The sequence below is a fragment of the Protobothrops mucrosquamatus genome, unplaced genomic scaffold, assembly GCF_001527695.2.
Source record: "Protobothrops mucrosquamatus isolate PMUCROS unplaced genomic scaffold, P.Mucros_1.0 scaffold3541, whole genome shotgun sequence".
Classification (NCBI taxonomy): Eukaryota; Metazoa; Chordata; class Lepidosauria; order Squamata; family Viperidae; genus Protobothrops; species Protobothrops mucrosquamatus.
Window position 1 is genome coordinate 22,693 of NW_015389509.1, and position 27,513 is coordinate 50,205.

The 27,513-nt window shown below is 40.5% G+C and overlaps 1 protein-coding gene across 1 annotated transcript in view; it reads left to right on the plus strand.

Annotated features, from left to right (window-relative positions):
* The first annotated feature begins 673 nt into the window (after positions 1 to 673).
* The window catches only part of DDX11 (DEAD/H-box helicase 11), a 36,282-nt gene continuing 9,442 nt past the window's right edge, over positions 674 to 27,513 (plus strand). Inside the window, exons 1-19 of the mRNA XM_015827175.1 lie at positions 674 to 817; positions 1,452 to 1,688; positions 2,409 to 2,495; positions 2,934 to 3,091; positions 5,107 to 5,167; positions 6,135 to 6,242; positions 7,615 to 7,702; positions 10,330 to 10,532; positions 11,732 to 11,884; positions 12,134 to 12,180; positions 13,696 to 13,775; positions 16,471 to 16,515; positions 16,658 to 16,725; positions 18,534 to 18,572; positions 20,073 to 20,184; positions 20,936 to 21,070; positions 22,243 to 22,355; positions 25,747 to 25,819; positions 26,535 to 26,638. Coding sequence (XP_015682661.1) covers positions 674 to 817; positions 1,452 to 1,688; positions 2,409 to 2,495; positions 2,934 to 3,091; positions 5,107 to 5,167; positions 6,135 to 6,242; positions 7,615 to 7,702; positions 10,330 to 10,532; positions 11,732 to 11,884; positions 12,134 to 12,180; positions 13,696 to 13,775; positions 16,471 to 16,515; positions 16,658 to 16,725; positions 18,534 to 18,572; positions 20,073 to 20,184; positions 20,936 to 21,070; positions 22,243 to 22,355; positions 25,747 to 25,819; positions 26,535 to 26,638 — 2,055 coding nt within the window. The remainder of the gene's footprint in view (positions 818 to 1,451; positions 1,689 to 2,408; positions 2,496 to 2,933; positions 3,092 to 5,106; positions 5,168 to 6,134; positions 6,243 to 7,614; positions 7,703 to 10,329; positions 10,533 to 11,731; positions 11,885 to 12,133; positions 12,181 to 13,695; positions 13,776 to 16,470; positions 16,516 to 16,657; positions 16,726 to 18,533; positions 18,573 to 20,072; positions 20,185 to 20,935; positions 21,071 to 22,242; positions 22,356 to 25,746; positions 25,820 to 26,534; positions 26,639 to 27,513) is intronic.

Consider the following 27,513-nt stretch of genomic DNA (forward strand, 5'->3'; position numbering starts at 1 on the left):
ATGTTGGAAGTCAAACTCAATTTATCCCATACATTTCAGCTGGAAATTGCAAAAGAACTAGAAAACTTTTTTCCAGCTTGTCTTTTCCCAAGGTACAGGGACTACCTTTCCCAAAATTCCCAGCCAATTTGAACCATCGTCGTCATCGTCAGCCATTCAATCGTGTCCGACCGGCCACTCTATGGACTATATAGACTCTCCCAAATATGCTATAATTTGGCATTTATTGGGAGTCAGGCATTGTATAAATGTAATAATAAAGTGAATTAAAATTATATATATTTTTATTGCTGTAACCTAGGCTGTCCACTGGCCTAAATTATAGTTGATAATTAATAGTTAATTAGTTGATGAGAACATGGGAAATACTTGTTTAAACAATGAGACTAATATATAAAGAGCAAGAAAAATGAATAATCAAAGTGAAAAACAATTTAAAAAACCCTTAGAATTTAGCAGATTTATGTATAATTCCCACAAAAGAGGTCCTCTACTGGTTTGGAAGACAGTCCTTGCAGGGATCAAAATAATCAGATTTATTGAGAATTGCAGAGAGTCAGTTTGATTCTTTGTGTGTTTGTTTAATACTTTCTTTTGCAGTTATGCTAACGGTTACATCTGTTTTAGGATTATTATTATTTTACATCTCCACCCCCTCAACTCCAGGCAGGAGATGACAGAAGAAACTGAAGAAAAGGCTATAGTGAACTTTCCTTTTCCTTACACACCATATCCCATTCAAGAGCAATTTATGACTAAACTTTATCAGGTCTTGGAGACTGGAAAAATTGGCATATTTGAGAGCCCAACTGGCACAGTAAGTCTCTTTTTTATTTTAACACATCAATACCCCTAGCCTATAAAAAAATGTCAAAAATAACAAATGTGGTCACGACATAAGCCTAAGATTGAAAATCAGGCTTGTCAGACGTTATATTTTTTCTATCCTGCTCTATGGAGTAGAAAGTTGGTCTCTGACAGAAGGTCACCTGAAGAGACTAGAAGCATTTGAAATGTGGATTTACAGGCGTATAAGCTGGGTTGACAAGAAATGAGGAGGTGATAAGCCGCCTGGGAAAGCCAAGGGAAATCATCAAAACAATTAAAAAACGGAAAGTTAGAATATTTCGGACATGTGATGTGACACCCAGAAAAATACGACATACTCCATTTAATCCTCCAGGAAAGATTGAAGGCAAATGAGGTCCAGGCAGAAGAAGAACATCATGGCTTCAAAATCTAAGGGACTGGTTTGGACAAAACTCAGCAGCACTTTTTTGTGCGGCTGCTGATAAAAACAGGATCGCCAACATGCTCGCCAATGTCCGATAACAGATATGGCACAAGAAGAAGAAGAAATATTAAAATCTTCTAGAATTTTATTTTGAAATGTTAACAACCTGTTTATGTTATGGCATAAAGATATATCTGCATTTCTTCTTCCCTGTTAGGGTAAATCATTAAGTTTGATTTGTGGTGCTCTCTCGTGGCTCCGGGATTTTGAAGAGAAAAAGAAACTGGAGGAGGCCAGGCTGTTAGCAAGTAACATTAGTGGAACAGATGCAGAAGATGAACTCAAGAAAAGCAATACAAAGCCTTTAGCCAGCCAGCTAATGACCAATGAACCAGACTGGATAAAGCAATTTGTGCAGGAGAAAAAAGAGCAGGAAATGATACATAGACTGAAGGTAAAAATAAGTTGCTTATTGGTCTGTCTTTATTCAATCCTGATGATGTATTCACTGATATAAATAGAAAAGAATGTACTAGTGACACTTGCTCCATTGTAACTCGTCTTCTTTTAACTGCAACCATCAAACGCCACACTTCTATCTTTTGCATGTGCTGTATTTTTAATAAAAAGAGCAAAGTCAAAGGAGGAATCACCAGCTATTATACTCTAAGAAGAAAATGGCATCTAAGAAAATAAAATTGATGCTTGATACTTTAAAAATTTACAAATGAACATATTTGGGGGCACACCAGTATTTCCTTAAAAAAACCTATAATGTATTCCTCCCTCAGATGAACAAAAGACAATGGTGGGTATGTGGGCCCTTAAAAACAGCAAAAGAGTTACAGTTATAATTTTAAAATGTTTAGTTGATGATTTAATGCTTCTAAATTGGACAAAATCTGGTATTCCTTTGTTTATAAAGACTTGCTTGCTAACAGATCTCATTTTATACTGAGAACATTTTAAAATGAGAAATGTAAGATAATGTCTGCTTAAAACACAGTTGGGGCCTTTGCCTACCAAATATTTGACAACATATGAATTGTTCAGAACTTCTGTAAAGACGCATTTAATGTTATACGTTGTGAAGTAATTTTACAGCAATATTTTTGACAATAAATTTCAGGATCCAGGTGGTTGAACTTTCCATGCAATTCTCTGATTTCTTTAGGAAGAGCAGGTCAAGAGGAAGAAACGAGAAGTATACCTTGAGCAAATTCGACACAATGTGAAATTGAAATATGTGTCTAAAAGAAAGGTGAGCATTTCCAGTGCTGTGAATAAAAATTCAAATAATTTCTCACAAATAAAATTGGAGATTAATGGAATATAATGAAAAAAAGTTGATTGAAAGTTATCTTATAATGCCTCAAAGAAAACTACATGAACAATGTATGAGTTGAGGATAATGGCTAAATGAGGAATCTGTAATTAGATAACAATTGCTCTTTTGGAAATGGCTTCTGTATTGATTTTTATTTGCAGTGACTACCCAATACTGTAGGCATAAAATATTAGACAAGTATTGAAAAATAAATTATATTTATTACCCATCCGTCTATCCAGCCATCCATTTCCCCCTGGTCTCCTGCATGAACTAATTCCTCATTGAGAAAGGTTGGGGCTCAGAAGATTTCCTGGGTATGACAGATTACCTGGCTTGGATTGACAGATGTCTTCCTTGTGCTTATTTCAGCGAATGGAGGAGAAGGAGGCAGAGCACCTGCTTCAGCTCAGTAAGGACAGTTTATCTACCACGGCTAAGCCTGATTCTTTGGAGTTTTCAGATACGAGTGAGGAAGATCTGATCCTTACAGAGTACGAGAGTGACGAGGAGCAGAAAATAGAAAATAGGTATGAATACTAGTGTGACTATAAGAGGTTGAAGCGAGGAATTAAATTCTCTAGGGTTGGAATTAAGATTGCTGGGAGAAATATCAACAACCTAAGATATGCAGATGATACCACTCTAATGGCAGAAAGTGAAGAGGAACTAAAGAGCCTCTTGATGCGGGTGAAGAAGGAGAGTGCAAAAGTTGGCTTGAAACTCAACATTAAGAAAACCAAAATCATGGCATCTGGCCCTCTCAATTCCTGTAAAATAGATGGGGAAGAAATGGAGGTAGTGACAGATTTTATCTTCCTGGGCTCCAAGATCACCACAGATGGGGACTGCAGCCAAGAAATTAAAAGACGCTTGCTCCTGGGGAGAAAAGCTATGGCAAATCTAGACAGCATACTAAGAAGCAGAGACATCACCCTGCCAACAAAAGTACGTATAGTCAAGGCCATGGTTTTCCCAGTTGCAATGTATGGCTGTGAAAATTGGACCATAAGAAAGGCTGAGCGCAAAAGAATTGAGGCCTTTGAACTATGGTGCTGGAGAAGACTCCTGCGAGTCCCCTGGACTGCAAGGCGATCAAACCGGTCAGTCCTAGAGGAGATCAACCCCGACTGCTCTTTAGAAGACCAGATCCTGAAGTTGAAACTCAAATACTTTGGCCACCTAATGAGAAGGAAGGACTCACTGGAGAAGAACCTAATGCTGGGAAAGATTGAGGGCAACAGAAGAAGGGGATGACAGAGAATGAGGTGGCTGGATGGAGTCACTGAAGCAGTAGGCGTGAGCTTAAATGGACTCCAGAAGATGGTAGAGGACAGGAAGGCCTGGAGGAACGTTGTCCATGGGGTCGCGATGGGTCGGACACGATTTCGCAACTAACAACAACAAGGGAAATATGTATCTCTCTTGCACGTTTTCTAGAAAGGTTGAGTCAGAATCCATGAAAGCCTTTGCTTTAGATAGGAGCTGAGCTCAATTCAGACTTGGCAACAGGTATTCCATCAAGTTTTCCTCCCAAGAGGTGATAGAATTTTCCAGTTATTAAATCTAGAAGCCAAAGTTTGGGTGGGTGCATATTACTAGTACAATAATGGTGACCCTATGACATGCATGTCAACGGTGGCATGCCATGACATTTTAGGTGACATCAGCAATCACTAGCACTTGATAACAAATCTCAAAAGGATGCTCCATTCATAGGTGATTTTCAGAAGCTGTGGAGTCCTCATGAGAATGGCGTGTGCGTTCTGAGTTGCAGGAGGCCTTTGATCTGAAGCAGCTTTAGAGAATGCTCTTCAGCCTTTGCAGCCTCCAAAAATCATAGGAAAGCAAGCCCTGTTCTTGCACAATGTTCAGAGGCTCTGGAGGCTACATGAGCACAGTCCTCTTCCACAACCTCTGAAGATTTCAGAAGCTGTGGAGGCCTCGTGAGAATGATGTGCACTCACATAGCTTCCAGAGCCTCTGAAAATTGTGCAAGAACAGGGCTTGATTTCACATGATTTTTGGAGAGCTGCTTCCAAGAACAAAGGCCTTGGGCAACCCAGAGCTTCCTTGGGTAAACCATGGGGGCTGCCCATAGAAAGGGAGCACTGCTTGAAGGTAAGCAGCACACCCGGGGAATCACTCACAGGCTTGGATTGTATTTTTTCTAAAATAAAGTAATATATAAAGAATTAATTCTCTTTTATTCAGGGATGGGCTCTGTGTATGTGTGTGACATATCTGCAGAGTCTAAATTTTTGATACACTGAGCCCAAAAGGTTTGCCATCACTGGGCTACTAGAAACTACTGGGCCATCCTGAAATTTGTTGTTTAGAAGATATCTGATTGACTAGTGCAGGGGTAGGCAATCTTGGCTCTTTTATGACTCGTGAACTTCAACTCCCAGAATTCCTGAGCCAGCCATGCTGGCTCAGGAGTTCTGGGAGTTGAAGTCCACGAGTCATAAAAGAGCCAAGGTTGCCTACCCCTATGTATGGCAAAAATGTTTCTGAGCATTACTTTTCTGTTTTCACTCTTTAGGTTAACAGGAGTGGATAGTGATGATGATGATGATGACCTACAGGAAGAGCATGTTACAAAGGCAAGTTGCAAGGGGTAGATGTTTCTTCCTACAACTGCTTTGCAAACCCATCCATGGGAGTTAATAGTAAACTGTCTGGACACCTCCTTTTCTCCCTTCCATAGCCTGCCAATTTTCCTTTATCTGTTTTAATCCTTTCCTGTTTCTTTCAGTTAAAATTAACACCGTGTTTCGTTTTCAAACATGTAGTTAAATCAAAAAGAAGCCCCGAAGCAGCTCAATATCATACTGCCAATATTTGCTGGCAAAATATGGGATTAAGTGATTCAATATTTGTAATTTTCTTTTCTCACTGTTTAAATGGTGCACCAGTTGTCAAAACAGGTATTGTCTGAAACAAAAACATCGTTCTAGGCAAGGCATTCATTTTTACCACAGAAATACTGTGATAAAACTAAATGGCAATTTAGTTTTTCCCATCCTAACATGTCTTTTTAAACCTCATTCCATGTCTTAGCTTAATTATTTTGAAATAACATCGTTTATATTTGTCATAATGTTACTCAGATAATAATTTACTTTCTTAAAACCCATTTTATTCATTAATTCAGTTTGATCTATTTTAATAGTTTTGTTAATGTCTTCATCTTTTGTTTGTCGATCTTGAAACCTGCTAAGGAACCAAATTCTTTTAGTTTTCCCATGATTGTTTCAGTTCCTTTTAAAGGATCTTCCAAAAGCAACACCAAGTTATCTGCAAGGCCCTTTAACTTTTAAAATCTTTACTTCAAGAATCCTCTCGTCCTGTAATCTCTGTTCAGTATTTCAAGATTCAAAATAAACAAGACAGGAGACAGTGGACAAGAAACCACAGATTCTGTATTGCTGTGATAACCAAACTCCCCCAAGATCCAGCCAGCCAGCCAGCCAGCATTCTGACCGGGGAATTCTGGGAGTTGAAGTCCACACATGTTAAAGTTGTCTCTTCATGAATAGGATTCCGAGATCTTCTCAAACTCTTTTGCAGATTTATTACTGCAGCCGGACACATTCCCAGCTGGCTCAATTTATCCATGAAGTTCAGAAGAGCCCTTTTAGTAAGGAGACTCGTCTGGTGTCCTTGGGCTCTAGGCAGGTAGGTATTTTTCTCAAAGCCATAGAATGGAATGAAATGGAATACTTTATTTGGCCAAGAGTGATTAGACGCACAAAGAATTTGCCTGGTACAGAAGCTGTCGGTGTACATGCAAAGCAACAGAATAAAAACAATAATAACAACATTAATAAAAAGGGGGAGTAAAGAATTCTGACATTCCTTCAAGGAGCCACCAAAATTAGCAACTGCCACTGAAATTAGCAAGCCTGTGTTTGGTTTCCTTATGTCGCCTCATATTTTTATTCTCAAGCAGTACACTTTCCCTCTGTTATCAGTCTGTAGTATGAGGTGGGAATGCATAAAAGGCAAAAGACTAATGCTTGAACAAGTAATGAAGGAGGAGATAAAAGGAACTAAATGCTTTGCTGTGGTAGTCCTCTGACTCATGAGTTCCAAAATGCCAACTAAAAGAATAATTTGAAAAGTAATTTTAGCAATCTGAATTCAGCGTAAAGTATTCAGTAGCCAAACAATGCATCTTATTAGCAACCTTGGAGACAATGCATTATTTTCATTGTGAATTTATATACTTGTGAATCTTTACAGCTTTTGGGGTTGTTGAAAGAAATTATACTGAAGGGAACATGGTGAAACGTCTTATCTATCGTCTCTCCCTCCCTCCCTCCCTCCTTCCCCTTTATTATTTTTATAATAATCCAAGGTGGCAAACATGCAACACACCTATTTTTCTTACAACAACTCTGTAAGGCGAGTTGTGCTGAGAGAGAGTGATTGGCCCAGAGTCACCCAGCTGATTTTCCTACCTATGGCGGGACTTGAACTCATGGTTTCCCACTTTCTAGTCTAGTGCCTTGACACAGGGGTTCCCAACCTCCAGGCCATGGCCCACCACTGAGCTGTGAGCCATTCGGAACTGAGCCGCAGAAGTGGTGGGTGAACGTGTGCGCATGCGGATCCCCACTTGCATGAGCAGCAGGTCAAGCGCGCACACTCCATTTGCGTGAGCGGCGGGTGCGCATGCTGGCCACTCACACAAAAGGAGCTGCATGCGTGCAGGCACTTGCTGGCTGCTCACGCGGAACCATTCCTCTCCCCTTCCCCGGACTGTAAAGCCGGAAAGATTGGGGAACTTTGCCTTAACCGCTAGACCAAGGGTAGGCAACCTTGACTCTTTTATGACTCGTGGACTTCAACTCCCAGAATTCCTGAGCCAGCCATGCTGAGGGGAAAGGGAGAGGTTTCCAAGCTGAGCCATGCTGGCTCAGGAATTCTGGGAGTTGAAGTCCACGAGTCATAAAAGAGCCAAGGTTGCCTACCCCTGCGCGGCTAGACCAAACTGGCTCTCTGGTTTAATAATTGATCTCTGTTTGTACCTGTCAATTTATTTTAGAACTTATGTGTGAACGAGGAAGTACGATGCCTGGGATCTGTCCAGCTCATCAATGATCGTTGTATGGAGATGCAGAAGAATAAACGTGGTATGTCAAGGAATCCTGATGGACCAGTGTAATAACTTTGGTGAAGCAAAGTAAATGGAGGCTGTGTGTGTTAAAGTGATGGTGGCAACTATCTTGAACCAGAAGGAACTGTAAAATATTTTAAAGAGGCAATCCTTGACTTAGGACTGTAACGGAGCCTGCCAATTGCAGTCATAAGTTGTGATGGTCGTAAAATGGGTCATCACATCACCGACCTATTTTACAATCTTTTTCTGTGGCAGTGGTTAACTGTCAAAACTTTGTAACCAGGTCATCAGTATCTTTGTAACTTTGTTGACTACTGTAGTCTGGAATGCTCCCATTCAGGGTTCCAACCAGTTAATTTCTTATTTTAGGGTATTCCATTTGGTTCTGCTTTCTTGGTTTTCTGTTTTTGTTTTTTTCAGCCCAACAATAAATATTCCGTGCCATCCATGCATGTGAGACAGATACGGGGTTTATCCCACCTTAGAGGCTTTTTTCGTGGTAGTTTGCTAATGTTGTTATTCTTTTGTGCCTGTGGTTAGGTTTTCTTTTGACATGCAGACTATTTGATGGTTGAAATATTATGGGTGAAACTGCTATTTTGCTTACGTTAGAGTCTGGATATCACTGTAAGTAGCAGGAACCAGTAAACAATTAGTGGGTGCTTGGATCCAAAGTGTGTAAAAGTTTCTCCAGAGTTCCTCTTTGGCTTATGAATGTGGCTGTTTTCAGTGTATTTAAAATGCTTTTGAGTATAAAACAGTGTTGTAGTGAAAAGAAATCTGTTTGGATGCAAAACTCTTCCAAAATTCTTGGAACAGTCGATTTTTATACTCAATACAGTAATTTCATGCTTGAAATGAAATGTTTGGTGCTTGAACCAGTTTGAATGGAAGCTTTTGTACACCCTGAGGCACTGGTATTTGATCACATGCAATGTCAGGAGCACATGAAAATATTTTTTGAAATTACTTTTTTAATTAAAAACCTCAAATCTCATGAAACGTTTATGCAAGCACACCGTTCCTACAATGTCTCACAATTTAAACTTTTTTCAGTGTTGGGTTGCCTTGACACCCTTATAGAGAGTAATAAAGATTACATTATATTTAGCCCTTCTCCAAAGGCAATCACAGTGATACGTATGTTGCTTTTGATGTTATCCTTACAATCACCCTCAAAAGCTCAGTCAGAGACTTTGGCTGCACTTGCTAAACAATGGGTTGTTTTAATCTTAGATTTGTAAACAATGGTTTCTGAAAGGTTCAGTCAAATGCATACATGCAAAGACATACGACTGCAATTGGAGTCAGAATTTCCCCTACTAAGCAAAACAGTTGTTAACAGAGTGACGTATGGTTTTTGCAATCTTTTTTGCCTTGGTTGTTAAACAAATCACTGCAGTTGTTAAGTGAATCATTTGGTTGTTAAGCAAATCTGGATTCCCCCCCCCCATTGACTTTGTTTGTTGGAAGCTAGCTGGGAAGGTCGCGCATGGTGATCACATGACCTTGGGACGCTGCAACTGTCATACATACATGCTGGTTGCCAAGTGCTGAATTTTGATCACGTGACTATGGGGATGTACTAACAGTCGTAAGTATGAGGACTGGTCATAAGTCCCTTTTTTCTGTGCTGTTATAATTTTGAATGGTCACTAAATGAATGATTGTTAAGTCGAGGACTACGTGTTGCATGGCAGTTCCTACAATGAGCAGATCCTCTGATGGTTGACTCTGGTCACTTTTGGTGTGAACCAAATCTTCCTGCCTATCTCCAGCTCCATGCTGGTGCAGTGACGGCTACGTCCATGTACATTTACAATACAGGTAGTCCTTGACTTACAACCCTTCCTTTAGTGACTGTTCAAAGTTACAACAGCACTTGAAAAAAGGGACTTATGACTGTTTTTCACACTTATGACTGTTGGCAGCATCAACATGGTCACCTGATCAAAATTCAGATACTTGGCAACTGGGGTGTATTTATGACGGTTGTAGTGTCCTGGCGTCCTGTGATCACCTTTTGGGACCTTCTGACAAGCAAAGTCAACGGGGAAGCCAGGTTCACTTAACAATTGTGTTATTAGGAGCTGTTGTGGCACAGTGGTTAGAATGCAATATTGCAGGCTAACTGTTGACTGCCAGGGGTTCAAGGTTGACTCAGCCTTCCCTTCTTCCGAGGTCGGTAAAATGAGGACCCAGATTGTTGGGAGCAAAATGCTGGCTCTGTAAACGGCTTAGAGAGGGCTGTAAAGCTCTGTATATAAGTCTTGAGTGCTAATGCTAGTGCTACTAACTAACAACTGCATTGATTCACTTAATAACTGTGGTAAGAAAGGCTGTAAATTGGGGCAAAACTCACTTAATATCTGTCTCACATAGCAACAGAAATTTTGGGTTTGATTGTGGTCGCAAGCCGAAGACTATCAATACTGGGGGAAAAGGACAAACCAATAAAAAAGGGTGCATGATATCACAGAAACATTCTGAAGCCTGACTGAGGCTGGTGGGATTTGTGGTATAAAGCATAAAATATCTCCGTTGGGAAAAAAGGATGGTCTTTGTACACCCATCACAAATCGGTCTTAACAGTGAGCTGTTTGGCTCTGAAAATTTCCCCTTCTGATGATTTGCCTTCAGAAAAGAATACAGGAGCAGAGACAGAGGGCAAGAAGAGACGCGTGAGCCGAACGGTGTGTCCTTTTAACTCCTACGAGCCGGTGCAGCTGCTTCGGGACGAAGTGTTAGTAGAAGTGAAAGATATAGAGCAGCTGGTTTCTCTGGGAAAAGAAATGAAGGCCTGCCCTTATTACGGAAGCCGATATGCCATCCCAGCTGCTCAGGTAGATATTTATGGATCTCCTCTTGAAGCCTTGCTGACGTCTGAAAACGTTTTCTTCGTGTGTAGCCTTGTATCCTTTTGCTAAATCACCCTGGGATGATTAGGCTTGGACTCAGGGGTAGGCAACCTTGGCTCTTTTATGACTTGTGGACTTCAACTCCCAGAATTCCTGAGCCAGCCATGCTGAGGGGACAGGGAGAGGTTTCCAAGCTGAGCCATGCTGGCTCAGGAATTCTGGGAGCTGAAGTCCATGAGTCATAAAAGAGCCAAGGTTGCCTACCCCTGGGCTTGGTGCTTATTCATGCCTCAAAATGTTGACCAACCTCTTGGAAAAAGAAAGCATTTTTTTCAGTTTTCCTAGTTTTCCTCCCCTTTTGTAAACACTTCGTCCTTGGGACCATTTACGTATTCTTTGGAATCACCTGGCTTTATTTGAAGTTACACACAATAGGAATTTAAATGGGCTCTCAATTTTTAAGGAGCAAATTTCATATTTGCACGGCCAACGTGGTGAAGATGGTGGACTATAGAGATGCTCCATGAGGGAGATGGGTGATCTCTAAGTATTTTCATTTTCATTTCATTTTATTCAATTTGTATCCCGCCCTTCTCCCGAAGGACTCAGGGCGGCTCACAACATTTTTTAAAAAACAAAGACAAACCCACACACCCCACCGAATAAAACCAAATTAAAACCAATATTTTAGTGTTGTGGTAATTAAAATTTCTAAGAAACCCAATTTAAAAATCCTCCCTAGGCCAGGCCNTTTTTTTTTGCTTTTTTATCACTTTTCCCCATTTTATTGTTATAAGCTGCCCAGAGTATTCCCATAGTGAGATGGGCTGCAAATAAATTTGATAGATAGACAGACAGATGATGGATAGACAGAGAGAGATGGACAGACAGATATAAATAGATGATTTTTAGCTAAGGAAACGGGGTGATTTTGAGCCTGTGATTATTTTCCAGGTCAGCCTATTCTGTAGACATGGAACATATATGCCTCTTTGAAACTTCTACAAAAATGATGAAATATAAATCTAACAAATAAGACTGAATAAATAAGACCCAACTCACTCATATTCTGCATGTCAAAAAAAATGTATAAACATTCTCTGGGTTCTCCAAAAATCTGTTTTGCAAATAAAGGTCTGAGTGGTGGACTTCCCATTTAATTAATGCCACTGTCTGTCCCACAGTTGGTGGTGCTGCCATACCAAATGCTTCTGCATGAAGCTACTCGAAATGCATCTGGGATCCAACTGAAGGATCAGGTAGTGATAATTGATGAAGCTCACAATCTGATCGATACTATTGCTTCCATCTACAGCACTCAGGTGACAGGCTCCCAGGTGAGTCAGGCCTGAGGGCCTCTCCGCTATTACCTACAGCTTTCTTGTAGTCTCTTTACCCAGTGCCCTCAGTGTAAAGCTTTTATAAGAGACTGTAAATTACTCTAGTCTCTGAGACAGGTGTTCCAGAATACTGGTTAGCATAACACATAGATGGAATTATGTCACTACCTGTCTTGCTTGTGGGCTTCTCAGAAGCCATTTTGGCGATAGGCCTCATTATTGTCTTATGCTTTATTTCTGTTTTAGCTGTGCTGCGCCCACTCCCAGCTACTGCAGTATATGGAACGGTATAGGTGAGTGTTTATGATTAGAAATTCTGATGGAATTTGTGGAAACTAAGTTGGCCGTGTGTGCATACTACGGTAAATTAAGGTTTGCTACAAACTACCCGGCAATTTCTAACTTTCCACTCTTAAATGGAGAGGAGGAGAAAATAGTTTTATGGTCTAGATTGGACCTGCACAACATACAGGTAGTCCTTGACTTATGACGGTAATAGAGCATGCCCATTGTGGTTGTAAGTCAAGATAGTCCATACGACTGACCCAATTTTATGAAATTTTGGGGGCAGTCATGAAGTGACTGTGGCAGTCATTAAACTAATCAATAGTTAGCTATGGGCCAGTTTTGCCAAAAACTGTAAGTAAAAGCTGATTTTCGCCAAAACCATAGTAAAACATAGTCATGTGACAGTAGGATGTTGCTAATGGCCATACTGGATTGGATATTTGGGACCAGGTCGTAAGTAGCCCCAGGAAGTTTTATGATAACTTTGAACGGTTGATAAGCAACCAGTCCTAAATTGAGGACTATCTATATAGGCTAGGAATATGAAATACAGGTGTTCCTCATCCTACAACCTTTTGTTTAGCGACCGTTCAAAGTTACAACAGCACTGAAAAAAGTTATTTATGACTGTATTTCACATGTATGACCATTGCAGCATCCTCATATTCATGTGATCAAAATTCAGATGCTTGGAAACTGACTGGTGTTTATGACTGCTGCAGTGTCGTGTAATCACCATTTGGGCACCTTCTGACGAGCAAAGTCAATGGGGAAGCCAGATTCATTTTACAACTGTGTTGCTAACTTGACAACTGAAGTAATTCACTTAACAACAGTGGCAAGAAAGGTTGTAAAATGAGGCAAAGCTCACTTAATAACTGTTTAGCTGTTTAGCAACAGACGTTTTGGGCTGAATTATGATTGTAAATTGAGAGCTACTTGTATAAATAATAAATATAGTCCGTGGGTCCATACAGCCTGCAGAATAGCCTTGTGCAGTCTGCCAACATTTTCTGAAAACTTAACAAAATCGATTGCCACTAAGGATGACTGCTGCCACCTAGTTTTTCACAGCTACCTCTGCCCTAAAAACATGCTTGCCAAGTACTTCCAGTGCCTCCAGGTCTCACCAACTCTACCAGCTCCAAGGCTGCTGCCATACCACCAGCCACTATTTGGCATGCCAGTTATTCCTTTGTGATCCACCATCATTGTTAAGGTCTCCATGTGTCCATTCTGATCTATTGAGTTGTGCAGCTCTTGTCTAGACAGTGGGGAAGTTCTGGTGCAAAGCTTATCTTCTTAGGCTGTTCATGGCAGAAAGTTGATTATTGATGCTTTTGCTGAAGAAACTCTCTATGGCAAAGATACTGAAATGCCAATCATTTCAGTATGTTCTTTGTGCCTCACCATTCACGTAATTCCCTCCACGGGCTTTACCAGTTATAGTCTTAAGCTCAGCTTGGCTGTCTTGCATTGTGCTATCCTTGTGTATTCATATATCATCTGATTTGTCTTAGGAAACGCTTGAAGGCCAAGAATTTGATGTACATTAAGCAGATTTTGTTTTTGCTGGAGAGGTTTGTGGCTGTTCTAGGAGGTAAGGCCAAGGTTCACCTTCTGCAGTGGAATGTCCCATCAAGCTCAATTCCATTGTTTATATCAGGGGTCTTCAAACTTGGCCTTTTTATGACTTGTGGACTTCAACTCACAGAATTCCTCAGCCAGGCATACTGGCTGAGGAATTCTGGGAGTTGAAGTCCACAAGTCATAAAAGGGCCAAGTTTGAAGACCCCTGGTTTATGTGCTAGACTTGCATCAAAGAATGTAACATTAATTAATTTGACATCGTGTGGACTGTAGGGACGTCATTCTGTCTTTAGAAAATGCAATAGATTTCAGCAACCCTGTTTCATCTCTTTTCCCCAAGCCAATCTTCCTGTGATCATTACCATCTTTAACTTTTCCAACAATTCTTTGTCTCTTTTCATTTTTGCTTATCCCAAACAGAATAGATACAAGCACAAAGCAAATGAAGGATGAAATTTTGATTTTAAGCATTGCTGTAATGGAATTACTGCTTGCCTTCTGATGCATATTTTCCCCTCAGGTGTATACTTGTGCTTTAGATAGATGCTTTATAATTGCATTAGTGTTGTATATTTACAGATCTTGCTACCAGCTTAATGTACTCCAAGTCTAAATTGCTTGTTTTAATTTTTTAAAATGCATGTACCAATGCAATAAATGTAATTACAAGCAAATTGGAAACTATTTGAAGTGTAAGTTTAAATTAACACAGCAGAAAAAGAATACTTCCCTCTTAGGGAATGACGTTATGTAAAAAAAAAAAAAAGACTAAAATGTAAAAGCCAGTCTTGTGCTTGTGTAGTTGCTTATTAGCCGAAAACCTACAGTTGATTTCTGGTATGTATTCTTTGAATGGATTCATATAACATGCTTAACTAACCCAATTAAAGAACGAGTGGTTCATTTTTACAAACTCTGTTTTTCTTTGTTTTTTTTGTTTTTGTTTTAAACTTGGCCAATTTGATACTGTAGCTTGACTACAGATAGTCCTTGAGTTATGATCATTTGTTCAGTGACTGTTTGAAATTATGATGGCACTAAAAGAAGGGACTTTCAGCTGGGTTTCAAAGTTCTGGCCATTGCAGGATCCCCTCAGTTATTTGCACAAAATTTGGGTGGTTGGCAACTAGCTGGCTGGTTGCAGCATCCCATATTATGTGATTCCATTCCTGACCTCTGCCAACTTCCTAGAACAGGGGTAGGCAACCTTGGTTCTTTTATGACTTGTGGACTGCAACTCCCAGAATTTCTGAGCTAGCATGGCTGGCTCAGGAATTCTGGGAGTTGAAGTTGGCAAGTCATAAACCAGCCAAGGTTGCCTACCCCTGTCCTAGAAGCAAAGTCAAAGGGGAAGCTGGCAGCGAAGGTCACAGGTTGCTTGGGTAAGTCTCCCCCCCAAGTGTCTACCAGCATTCTTCTTCCCTGCCCCTCCTTGCATTGGCACACACACACACACACCCCATGTTGTGTTTCCCTGGCATACCTCTGCTCACATGTGCACACACCCCTGGGGTGCACCCTCTTTCTTCTGGCATCCCTGAGCTCGTGCTGCACTTCAGCACCCCACCCAACTTGAGTGCAGCCTGTGCTGGACCTTTCAAGGCCTCCCCCATCCCCCTTTTGTATCCCTGCACTCTTTACTTGGGACTCTTTGCTTTCCACATAACAACCCGTGTAGCTTGGGGTCATAATGACAATTGGGACTCTTTGGCTTGCTGTTGCTAAGCGATGCGGTCACATGCCGTCGGCCATGTTGTAACTCAACTAGCTGCATGGAAATTTGGAAAATGGGTTAGTTCAGCAGCCAGGTTAAAGAGTCGTGTACGAAATTATGGCTTTGGGAATGGGGTGGATGCTATCGGACTACTGTGGATGTAAAGTAAACAATGCATTAAATAATCAGCATTGCGCCAGGAAAAACAAAGTCCAGGTGCCTTTTGGAAAAAAAGCACTTTGAGGCAACCATGACTGAGAATCTGCATGGACATGCAGCATTGCAGTTGCCCTTTTGTTTTTGCTGACATTAGTACAAAACGCATTCAGACCCATTTCTGATCAAAGCTTTGTAAAGTTCTTCATTGGAGCCAGTAGAATTTTTTTTTTTTTTAAAAAAGGAAGTTCCTATGTGGAATACGGGCTAATTGTTAATTAATAAAGTATTAGTATTTTATATTATATATAGGAGATCCTATAGTACAGGTAGTCCTTGACTTACAAAGTTCATTTAGTGACTGTTTGAAGTTACAATGGCACTGAAAAAAAGGTGGCATATGACTGTTTTCAAAAGTCCGTTGAAGCATTCCCCACGATCACATGATCAAAATTCAGATGCTTAGCCACTGATTCATATTTATGTGTCCCTGGGGTCATGTGATTCCCCTTTTGCCACTTTCTGACAAGCAAACTCAATGGGGAAGCCAGGTTCATTTAATAGCGGTGTTACTCACTTAATATCTGGAGTGATTCACTTAACAACTGTGGCGAGAAAGGTCATAAAATGGGGCAAAACTCACTTGACAACTGTCTCACTTAGCAATAGACCTTTGGGGCTCAATTGTGGCCGTAAGTTGGGGACTACCTGAATACTGGTATTGTAGTTTAGCCCATAGTGATATATTGTACAGTCCATAGTGACATGTAGTTTAGCCTATATTGTCACATGGAAATAATTTCATAATCGTTGCTCTGCTTTTTATGTTCTCCAGGAAATGTAAATCAGAATCCAAATAAACAGAGCATACCAGAAGCAGGTAAGTTGTGGGTGTGACTGCAGAAAATATGGGCAGCATGGGGTTGAGAAGGTGATTGTACCGATCTGAAAAACTTGTCTTTATGTGGTGTAAGCAAACCAGATTTTTTTAAAACTGCTTTTTCCCACTTTGTCTCTCAAAGGGGTGCAGCTGAAATCCATCAATGACTTTCTGTTCCAATGTCAAGTTGACAACATCAATCTCTTCAAGGTAAAGAACTGCTTGACTTGCACCAAAGTCTAAAATTTGGTAGGGAGCCAAAACTTAGATTAGAGCCCCCAAAGAGATGTTTACTTTTTCTTTTACACCCTGATCAGACTTTGCTTGGATTAATTTTTTATTAATAGCTAAGACATACTTATATGTATATGGAAAATATCATAGTGTTGGAACCAAGGACATCTCTAGAAAATAATTTGGAAGAAGCAATTTGTCCATTGTGTGAATCCAGGACTGTTGATTAGCACAGTCTCTCCTTTTCTCAGGATGCAGTACAAGCCTGAGAAATTTTCAGTTCCATTAAAACCTCACTCTTAATGAATCTCTTGAAGAAACTTCAATATTTTTTTAGTCTGGATTAGAAGGCTGAAAATGATGGTAATACTGGTGCTAATGAATAGCAGAATTGCTCTGGACCTACTTGAGATCAGTAGCAGTTACTATGCATACACACACAAACATGCATAACGTTTATATAATATGAATGTAGAATATTCTTAAACTGGCCTGAGTTTGTTTTATCTGGGTGACTTAGCTATAAAGATTAGAGGGCACTATTTCATCCTTGTTGTCTTGGGGCAACAACCCAATACTATCAAGAACTGGGATAGGTTACTTTAAACTCTTCAGTTCCCTGGGATTATGATTCTTGTAATACCAGATATTAGTCACAATATCTATACTTTATGGAAGTTGTAATACAAAATATCCAGAACTGTTTTTCACCATATGCCTTCTGATTATCTATACCTAGGACCATTCAAGCTGCTAACTGCCAACATTGAACAGTCCAACGACTGTTCAAAATTAGGATGGTGCTGAATTATGGAGACTTGGGGTAGGAGAAAACAGTTACAACAGGTCCTCATAAATATGGCCGTTGCAGGGTCCCCACAGTCACATGAATTACAACAATTACAATGTCCTGCAGTCACATGATCACTACTGTCAGCTTTGAACAAGCAAGACAATGGGGAAGCTGGCAGGAAATCACAAGCGGTGATCACGTGACTGCAGGATGTTGCAACTGCACGAGATTTACCTAACAGCAATTGGGACTGCCATAACTGCCTTCTTAAGTCAGAGCAATCATGTGACATTGCATTTTGCCTGAGTTGCTTAGCAACTTTATTCCATAGTTAAACAAGAACTAAATTATTTTCAAGTTAGATTTCAGCTTAATTTTGAATATAATTTTCAAAGCGATTATTTTCTCTCTGCACCTGAATAATCAAATCATTGTGGCTTCCTTAATGCAACTTCTACTTGTTGGATGATCTTCTGGCCTGATCTTTGCTAGCCAAGGCATTGTTAGCCTCCCCTGCCATCATAGAAATTGCCAATCTATAGGAAATGTACTGATTTCAGAGTTTCAGGGTGAGTCTCAGGACAGTACTAATTTTGTATAATTTGTTGACTGATTGACCAAATAACTAAAATGTTATCAGATATATACTCTGTCCAGTCCAGTTGCAGAACAGTTGCAGTGGCCTGAAAGCTGCCAGTTTATGGTGAGATGCCTGGGTTATCAGCCAGACATTTTGGATAGAAAAGGAAGAGAAAGGTTAAGCAAAATGATGCAAGGAAGATGGTCCTCTTGAGTAATCTGTGGGAGTTTCTGTAAGGAGTCATGAAGGAGTCCCATCCTAGGACAACTGCATAGTCTGCTTCTAAACGGTGTAGTAGATTGAATGATAAATTGTGATAATCTGGCAAAGAAGGCTGAAACTGGAGGTAACCTGTTAAGACAACTAGAACTAGGAACCTTTTACATTGTGCATGTTCTCTCTTTTCAACAGGTTCAGCGGTACTGTGAGAAAAGTTGCATCAGCAAGAAGGTAGGGCATCAACAGAGAAGAATAAAATTCTGGTTCTGTGTTCTTTAGGTGTACAAACCATGGCACTTTTTTTTTTTGGTCTGTTTTCAGGAATTTTCCATGAGATATGGGAATATAGGAAGTTGCCTTAGATCAGGGGTTCCCAACCAGACATGCTTGCACCCCCTGGGGGGTACAAGACGACATTCCAGGGGGTGTGAAAACTTGGGTTTTCAAAATTATAGTGTATATGCATAATTCGTTGGCGTTATTTTGAACTTTTGTAAGGGGTGCTAGAATATATTAGAAGCATTCTAGGGGTGCAGGGTATAGAAAGGGTAGGGAGCCGCTGGGTTAGATTGAGTCAGACCAATTGGGTTAATCTGGTTAGCTATTGCCTACACAGACATGCAAGAACGAACCGCGTGGCTTGTGAATGGATGGGATATGGCTCCTCCAAATTTTCAACTTACTGTATCGAGTAGAAGGGAATATTTATTAAATCTGTGGTAGGTGAATATATTATAATTAAAATTAAAGGTAAGCTAAATACATTAAATTAATCAAACTTACAGAGTACAAATTGTCCTCGGCTTGCAACCACAAATGAGCCCCAAATTTATGTTGCTAAGTAAGACCTTTATTAAGTTTTGCTCATTTTATGACCTTTTGCCATACTGGTTAAGTGAACCACTGCAGTTGTTAACTGAATCTAACTTCCCCATTGACTCTGCTTATCAGAAGTTCGCAAAAGATGATCACATGACCCTGGGACACTGGAACTGTCATAAATATGAACCAGTGGCCAAGCATCTGAATTTTGATCACATGACCATGGTGTCATGGTTCCGACAGATGAAACCCTTCAAAAGAACTTCGAGGCATTGTTTTCCTCAAAGAATCTTTTATTCGGGAAACAAAGTATCGGCACTACATAGTTGAACCCAAAAACTAAATTCCCCTCCCCTGGATACAAAGTAACAAAGTACAATTTCCACCCCCAATAAACAGTCATAAAGCACATTCCCCAATTAGGTTGAAGCGCGGGCTTTCTCCTCAGGTCTCCAGCCCGCCAAAACATCAGTTCTGGACCCAGTTTGTCCTTGGATTCCCACGGCAGAGTTATTATTATTATGACTCTCATCCCTATTCCCCCTCCCAGCACCAATTAATTCTAAAAGCATAGAGAAAATGGCTGCATTTTCATCTGTTGTCAAAGCAAGAACATCCGATGTTAGCAGCGTTGACACATGGGGAGGCTGCAACAGTTGTAAGAGTGAAAAAAGTTCCATCGTAACTTTGAATGGTCACTAAATGAGTGGTTGTAAATTGAGGACTACTTGCATGGCCATTAAGAACTGAGTCTCTTTATGTTTCTGGGGTACGTATGCTAGTCTCCCTTGGGAAGACAGATTACCTGGATGTTTTCCTCTTTCCCATCTTTGAGGGAATAATTAATAAGCAGGAAAATTTACAGACAATATTTAAATAATATTTTCTGATCCTTTTCCTGTCTTGAAGCTATTAGGTTTTGTGGAAAGATACGGAGTTTTAAAAACCAGAAAAGATGACCAAAAGTTGACTGGTTTACAGAACTTTCTGCAAACCTTGAACAAGAGACCAGAAAAAGAAGGTGAGTTTGGCTACAAAGCAATTTTTGGCAGTTTTAGAAACTGGAAGGAGGTGAGTTGGAAGTGGCAGGACAGTGATATTTCAGTAGATTTGGAAACGGGGTGTGTGTATGTGTCTATATAGAGCTTCTCTGGTTTGGAGTTCTTTCTCTTAATTTCAGTGGAAGTAGCACATCCATGCATTTGCTCCTATGTTGATCTTGAGATTAGATTTCATGTGGAGTTGTGTCTTAGGACAAATATATTATTTTCCCTTAGAAAAAGCAGTCATTTTTTCTACCTGTCTCTTAAAAATCAATGAAGAATCATAGTTTGGCTTTTCTTGCTACAATAATTCCGTTTTTGCAAGATTGGACAATATATGAGCCATATGTCATTGTTGTCTTGATAAACTGATTTGGAACGAGAATGGAAAAATGTCTTTGGCAAGAATCTTGATTCAGCCTCTTGTTTGCAGCCTTTTTTTGTATTAACATACATTTAGACCAGGGGTAGGCAACCTTGGCTCTTTTATGACTAGTGGACTTCAACTCCCAGAATTCCTGAGCCAGCATAGCTGGCTCAGGAATTCTGGGAGTTGAAGTCCACGAGTCATAAAAGAGTCAAGGTTGCCTACCCCTGATTTAGACATAGCCCAAGTGAAAATAAATTGGACATGTTCCTTGTTTCATTGTTGAAGTAAGGGATTGGGAGATTATGTTCTGCAGGGGAGCAGTTGGCTTTCCAAATGAGAAATTGATTTTTGATTTTCAGGGGTTTTGCAAAGTTCTCCCGGGGAAGGTGAAGATGACCACCCCAAAATGGCATCTCCGCTAATGCACATTGAAAGTTTCTTAGCCGCACTCACAAATACAAACCAAGACGGGAGAGTCATTCTCAGCAGGCAAGGTATTTAATATTTGCATTTTATTTAAAAATAAGTACATCTATATATATATTTAATTATTTAAAGATAATTCTATTATAAGTAGCAATAGCGCTTAGACTTATATACTGCTTCATACTGCTTTACAGCACTTTCTGAGCGGTTTACAGAGTCAACATATTGCTCCACACAATCTGGGTCCTCATTTTACTGACCTCGGAAAGCTGGAAGGCTAAGTCAACCTTGAGCCTGTCAGGATCGAACTCCTGGCAGTGGGCAGCGAGTTAGCCTGCAATATTGCATTCTAACTACTGTGCCACCACACAGCAACCGCAATTGGGATTGGCAACTCCATCACTAAGCAACAGGATCACTAAACAATGTTTTGCATGATGGCAACAGGCTTACATCATTGCTTTCCATTTGGTCATTAAGCAAGTCACTAGAGGTTGTTAAGTGAGAAATCATGGGACTGTGCTTGTGATTTTACTGCTAACTTCTCTATTGACTCTGATTGTTGGGAGTTGGTTGTGAAGCACATAGATAGCAATTCTGTGACCATGGGATGTTAGAGTTGTCATAAATGGGAGGACTGGTTGTAAAGTGTATTTATTTTTATTTATTTAGAAAACTGCCCATCCACCTCAAAGTATTTTTCTCAGAACTATTGTGATTTGAACAGTTGCTAAACAGGGCAGTCATTATGTGAGGTCTATCTGTATCTCCTCAGGTGCCTTTCCTGAAGGAAACGTCTGAAAACGAAACAAAACCCCAACATTTTTATGTAAATGTTTGATGCCTTTTTCGTAGGAGCACATACCTAAAAAATTCAATTTCAATTTGAGTCGTGGAAATGTTATTCTCCAGGCATTGCTAAATTACAGCGCTTAATTCATTTTGGATCCTGGGATGGTGGCAATATTAAGGAGGGGATGGGATTTATCACTACTCACTAAACTACTTTATTAAGTATTGTCATAAGTTAATCAAATTATATTACCATATTAGCCCATGGGAACCAACAGCAGTTGCATTTGTTGTCATCTTTCTTTAAGAATATTTCTACTGTTTAATTTGAAGCATCCTGCAAATTGACAGTAGCAGGGCCAGGGCTGAGGTGGGATGGAGTGGAAAGCCCCCTTCCATGTTTTTAATTGTTCACTTGCCAACTCTCTGAATGTGCTGATTTTTCTAGGTACTTTAGCCCAGAGCAGCCTCAAGTTCCTTTTGCTCAATCCAGCTGTGCATTTTGCCACAGTGCTGAAAGAATGTCGGGCTGTGGTCGTCGCCGGGGGCACCATGCAGCCGGTGAGGAACGAATCGGACATCTTCATACTTCACCTGGGTGATGGTTAACCACTTTTAAATAGCAAATGATTACATTTTTGGCTCATTCTGCCCCTTCTCCTTGACACCATTTTGTGTTTAGCACACCTGGCAAGCCTATCATAGTGTTTACAGCCATAGTCACATAAATTGCTATATATGTGCCTCATAGCCAGCTTCCAATGAGCAGAACAACCTTGGGAACTTTAAGATGGGTGGTCTTCAATTCCCAGAATCCTCTGACTAACAAGGCTGGCTGGAGAATTCTGGAAGTTGATGTCTACCCATCTTAAAATTCCCAAAGTTGAGAAACGTTGATTTGGAGGTTGAGCTTCTTGGTCTATTCCTTCAGTAGGCCTGCTGTTTTTCCCAAGTCCTAGAAATGTCCTAACTCTTTGCATTTAATAGTAAACATTTTAGTTTTCCCATAAAGAAACATGATTTTAGTAACACCATAGTGGCAGGTTCCATCACGCTAGACTACTGATATCTAGGCTTGAGTCTGGTGGCATCTGAGTGGTGGTCTAGACTAGAGGAAAGGTTATAAAGAGTAACTCTTAGCATACAAATCCAGTGATTTGTTGGCCATGAAAATTCAGGTTGTATCATGAACTTGGGTGGTTTGTCCTTTAGCCAGCAATCTTTTTTTCACTGAAGTAGATATATATATATATATAGGTACCGTCTTTCTGTAAAGCAACTTTTGTCAGGGAAGTAATGTGGGATGTGAGATCAACTTGAATATTTGCTGTCCTTTTTTGGGTTTATTCACAAAAATCCTTGACTCAACTTTGGTTTGTTAACCACATGAAATCAGTCAGTACTATTATCCCACAAACATGGTAGCTTATCAAGAAATAAATTCAGGAGGCAGGATCTGGTCAGGTGGCCTTTGAGAACATACAACATGGTTCCATACAACATGGTTCCATTCCCCCCCACCCCGGTAGTTTGAACATTCACTGAGACTTCCTCCCCGTTGCCTTCTCTCGTTTAAAGCAATCCATGTAACAGGCATTTCTAATCGACTGTAGTGAGCTCTGTATGTGTTGGACTAAAACACGTGGCAATCATATGACTGAGGGATGCCTCAATGATTGTGAATGCGATTGTCAAACTTTCAAAACGACGCTGGCTGCAGCCATCCTTCTTTGTTTTTTGGTTGCCACAGCAATGGGAGGGGGGAAATGCATTCTTTTAGTCTAGTCCAGGGGTAGGCAACCTTGGCTCTTTTATGACTCGTGGACTTCAACTCCCAGAATTCCTGAGCCAGCATGGCTCAGCTTGGAAACTCTCCCTTTCCCCCTCAGCATGGCTGGCTCAGGAATGCTGGGAGTTGAAGTCCACGAGTCATAAAAGAGCCAAGGTTGCCTACCCCTGGTCTAGTCATAACAATAACTTCCTTGTGGGAACCAAGGTCAAGCCGTTTAAGTGTTTGAGGGGCTGGAGCTACCATTGGAAAGCCAGCCAAAGGTGTTAATCGGGGATTGTGATTTTATGACACACTTGAGGGTGGGGAGTTCAACTTTTACTTTGTAACCTTTGGGGAGGGGATTTTCAGTCTTGGTTTCACCTTTGTTCGTACTGATATTATGTAGCCATTAAAATTGTTCTTTGAGGAAAACAAATGCCTCAGAGTTCTCATTTCTACTGGTCTCATCTATCGGAACCATGACAGCGATGACTGGTCATAACGTAATTTTTTTAGCATAAGACTGCATCATAACTTCAAATGGTTGCTGTCTGAGGCAGTCGGTGGTCCTCACTTACTGACTGTCTCATGCAGCAGTCATGTGAAGTTATGACAGTACTAAAAAAATAACTTTGTGACCAGCCATCGCATTCACAATCATTGAGGCATCCCTGAGTCATAGGATTGCCATGTGTTTTAGTCCAATACAATATAGTCCTAGTTGTGGTTCCTAAGTGAGGACTACCTGCATGTGTGTGGAAAATATTGTGTCTCTGTGTAAGAGATATTTTTGAGTTCAGCTCTCAAACATGGAACTGTGGAAGTTTTCTGTCCTTGATGGCATATTTGACACTGTGGGACACATCCATAGCTTGGTTGCAAAAATGCTGTTTTCTATGCAGTAGGTTCCAGTGTTAATCTCTGCTACATGCAGCTCTGATTATACTGACTCAGCCTGATGATCAGTCTGACTTTATCAAAGGCACCTTTCTATGCCTATAGAATTTGTCTGTAAATATTTTTGCTTGCATTTTTGTACAACTCTGTTTGAAACCGATGTCTATTAAAAATTCAACCGGGGTGGTTCGGATAGCAGAGAAGTAGCTGTAAAGTTATTACTGTACTGAAGTAAAATGAAAGCGCCTAGTGACGCTACTGCCCTTAATTTGTGATGCTTAAACCAAGGGGTCTTCTTGGAGAGGGAAGGCTACTGAATGAAGGGCCTGTTGAGCATGGCCTCTAAGTTTATTTTCTCTTTGTGAGTAAATGGCAGAAAAGAGATGGAGTTAATTTTCTTCCTCTGCATCTTACACCGAGGTAGGCTTGGGAAAGGATCTTAGCCAGTGGTAAGAGCAGTTCTGTTGTGCAGAACCTCTCAAATATATTTGAAATGGCACTTCTAGCTTTGAGATTCAGACTGCAAAGGACTTTCCACCTGGGAAGCTTCTAATACCAAATAGGAGGAGTAATGTTGAGTTAAAGGTCCAAATAGTCAGGCCTGGCATAGGTGGGCATGTTATGGGGTCCCCAGAAAAACAAATTTGATTCTCTTGCTGCAGATCTGAGGTTACAAGGGCAGGATTTGGATCTTTTAATAATAATAACAATAATGGTAAAGTTGGAAGGGAGCTTGGAGGTCATCTAGTCCAACCCCCTGCTCAGGCAGGAAACCCTATACCATTTTGGACAAATGGTTGTCCAGTTTCTTCTTAAAAACTTCCAGTGTTGGAGCATTCACCGCTTCTGGAGGCAGGTTGTTCCACTGGTTAATTGTTCTAACTGTCAGGAAGTTTCTCCTTAGTTCTAGGTTGCTTCTCTCTTTGGTTAGTTTCCACCTGTTGCTTCTTGCCCTGCCTTCAGGCGCTTTGGAGAATAGCTTGACTCCCTCTTCTTTGTGGCAGCCCCTGGGATATTGGAACACTGCTATCATGTCCCCCCTCGTCCTTCTATTCATTAAACTAGACATACCCAATTCCAGCAGCCGTTCCTTATATGCTTTAGCCTCCAGTCCCCTAATCATCTTTGTTGCTCTTCTCTGTACTCTTTCTAGAGTCTCAGCATCTTTTTCACATCGTGGTGACCAAAACTGGATGCAGTTTTCCTCCCGCAAGAGTTGAACACTCTGAGCACAGCATGCTGTTTAAGTCTTCTAAAGAATGATTTTCACTTTCTGCCTTGCAGGTGGCTGATTTCCGGGAACAGCTGCTTTTGGGTGCCGGTGTTGATGCTGACAGGATCGAGGAATTTTCCTGTGGTGAGTCCTGGGGAGCGGCGGTAACCCCAGATCTCTTGATTCTTGCTTGACGTTGATGATGTTGACATAGTCAAACTTTCGAAATGGAGGACAATATTGGATGTATTAAATGCAGGTTAACTAGATGCTGTGAAAGTTTTTATCAACATATACCAGACTAAGAAATTAATGCAAAATAGGTCAGGACTTTTGGCGGCCTTTCTAACGGTAGCTCCAGCCCGCCAAACACTTACAACGGCTTGACCTTGGTTCCCACAAGAAAGTTATTGTTATGACTAGACCAGGGGTAGGTAACCTTGGCTACTTTTATGACTCGTGGAATTCAACTTTAATAACTGTAGTACAGAATTTTGCAAATCTGAATGAGCTTTCCCCTTCCCTCACTTTATTTTCCTGTGAACTAGGGAGGGGCTTGTCTGAGATCTTTTCTCAGGTTATATTCTTGGCTTTGGCTCAAGTCCTGCCTATTTGACCATTGTCTTGCTAGTGAGTCTTCCTTCTGTCATTTAAGGCTATTCCCTAATGCCGTTACCGTTTCAAATTGCACTGAGTGTTGCTCAGAAGAAGAAACAAGCTGATCTGATGGGACTATATTTGTTCAGTCGTTATAGTTGAGTATCTGGTGAATTGTACGAGAGCCAGGAAGTTTAGCTTTTCAAGCTTCTTAACAGAACAGCAGCTTGTTCATTTCTTCCTTTGATTCTTGTGTTATCAGGTCATGTGATTCCCCCTGACAACATTTTACCCATCATCCTCTGCAGTGGTCCGTCCAATCAGCTGCTGGAATTTACTTATGAAAAAAGAGGCTTGCCTCAGTTGGTCAGTAATTTTTCTTTACACTTCATTGCCTCTCCAGGCAATGGAGTTTCATGCTTTGAGTTCACTGGGTGACCATATCTGGTTTGTCCCTTTGCTATTGCCTACCCCTGGCCTAGGCCCTTCCTGCTTGGTTTCTGTCATTTGGTTAGACAGTTGCAAAGGAAATGGATCCTCTTTGTGATTTCCGTTGCAGTTAACGGAAGTAGTTCTCCTTGTGGTGATGTGGTTTACTGTATTTCCATGTCAAGAGAGAAGCCATCGCTAGAATATTTAAGCATAGATGCTCACAAGTGGGAAAGGTCATTAAGAGGGAATCTGGTGTTGTATAATGTGGATTGGGAAACTAGAGATAATACCAAGTTGTCCCTGACTTATGGTCATCTGTTTAATGACAGTTAGAAGTTATGGCCTCAGAAAAAGTGATTTACAACCTGATGTCAAAGTTAGGGTTTCCTGCCTGAGCAGGGGGTTGGACTCGATGACCTCCAAGGTCCCTTCCAATATTTTTTTTATTATTATTATTATTATTATTATTATTATTATTATTATTATTATTATTATTATTATTATTATTATTATTATTATTATTATTATTATTATTATTATTATTATTATTATTATGACTGCTGCATCACCATGGGTGTCTGTCTGTGTGTGTGTATGAGACATGATCACAATTCAGATGGTGTGTGTGTGTGTGTGTGTGTGTGTGTATGAGACATGATCACAATTCAGATGCTTAGCAACCGGCTCACATTTATGATGGCTGCAGTGTTTTCCAGTTATTTGCAAGAATCCCAGCAAGATTCTGACAAGCCAAGTCAATTGGGAAAGTTGGATTCACTTAATGACTGTGATACAAATCCTTGTAAACC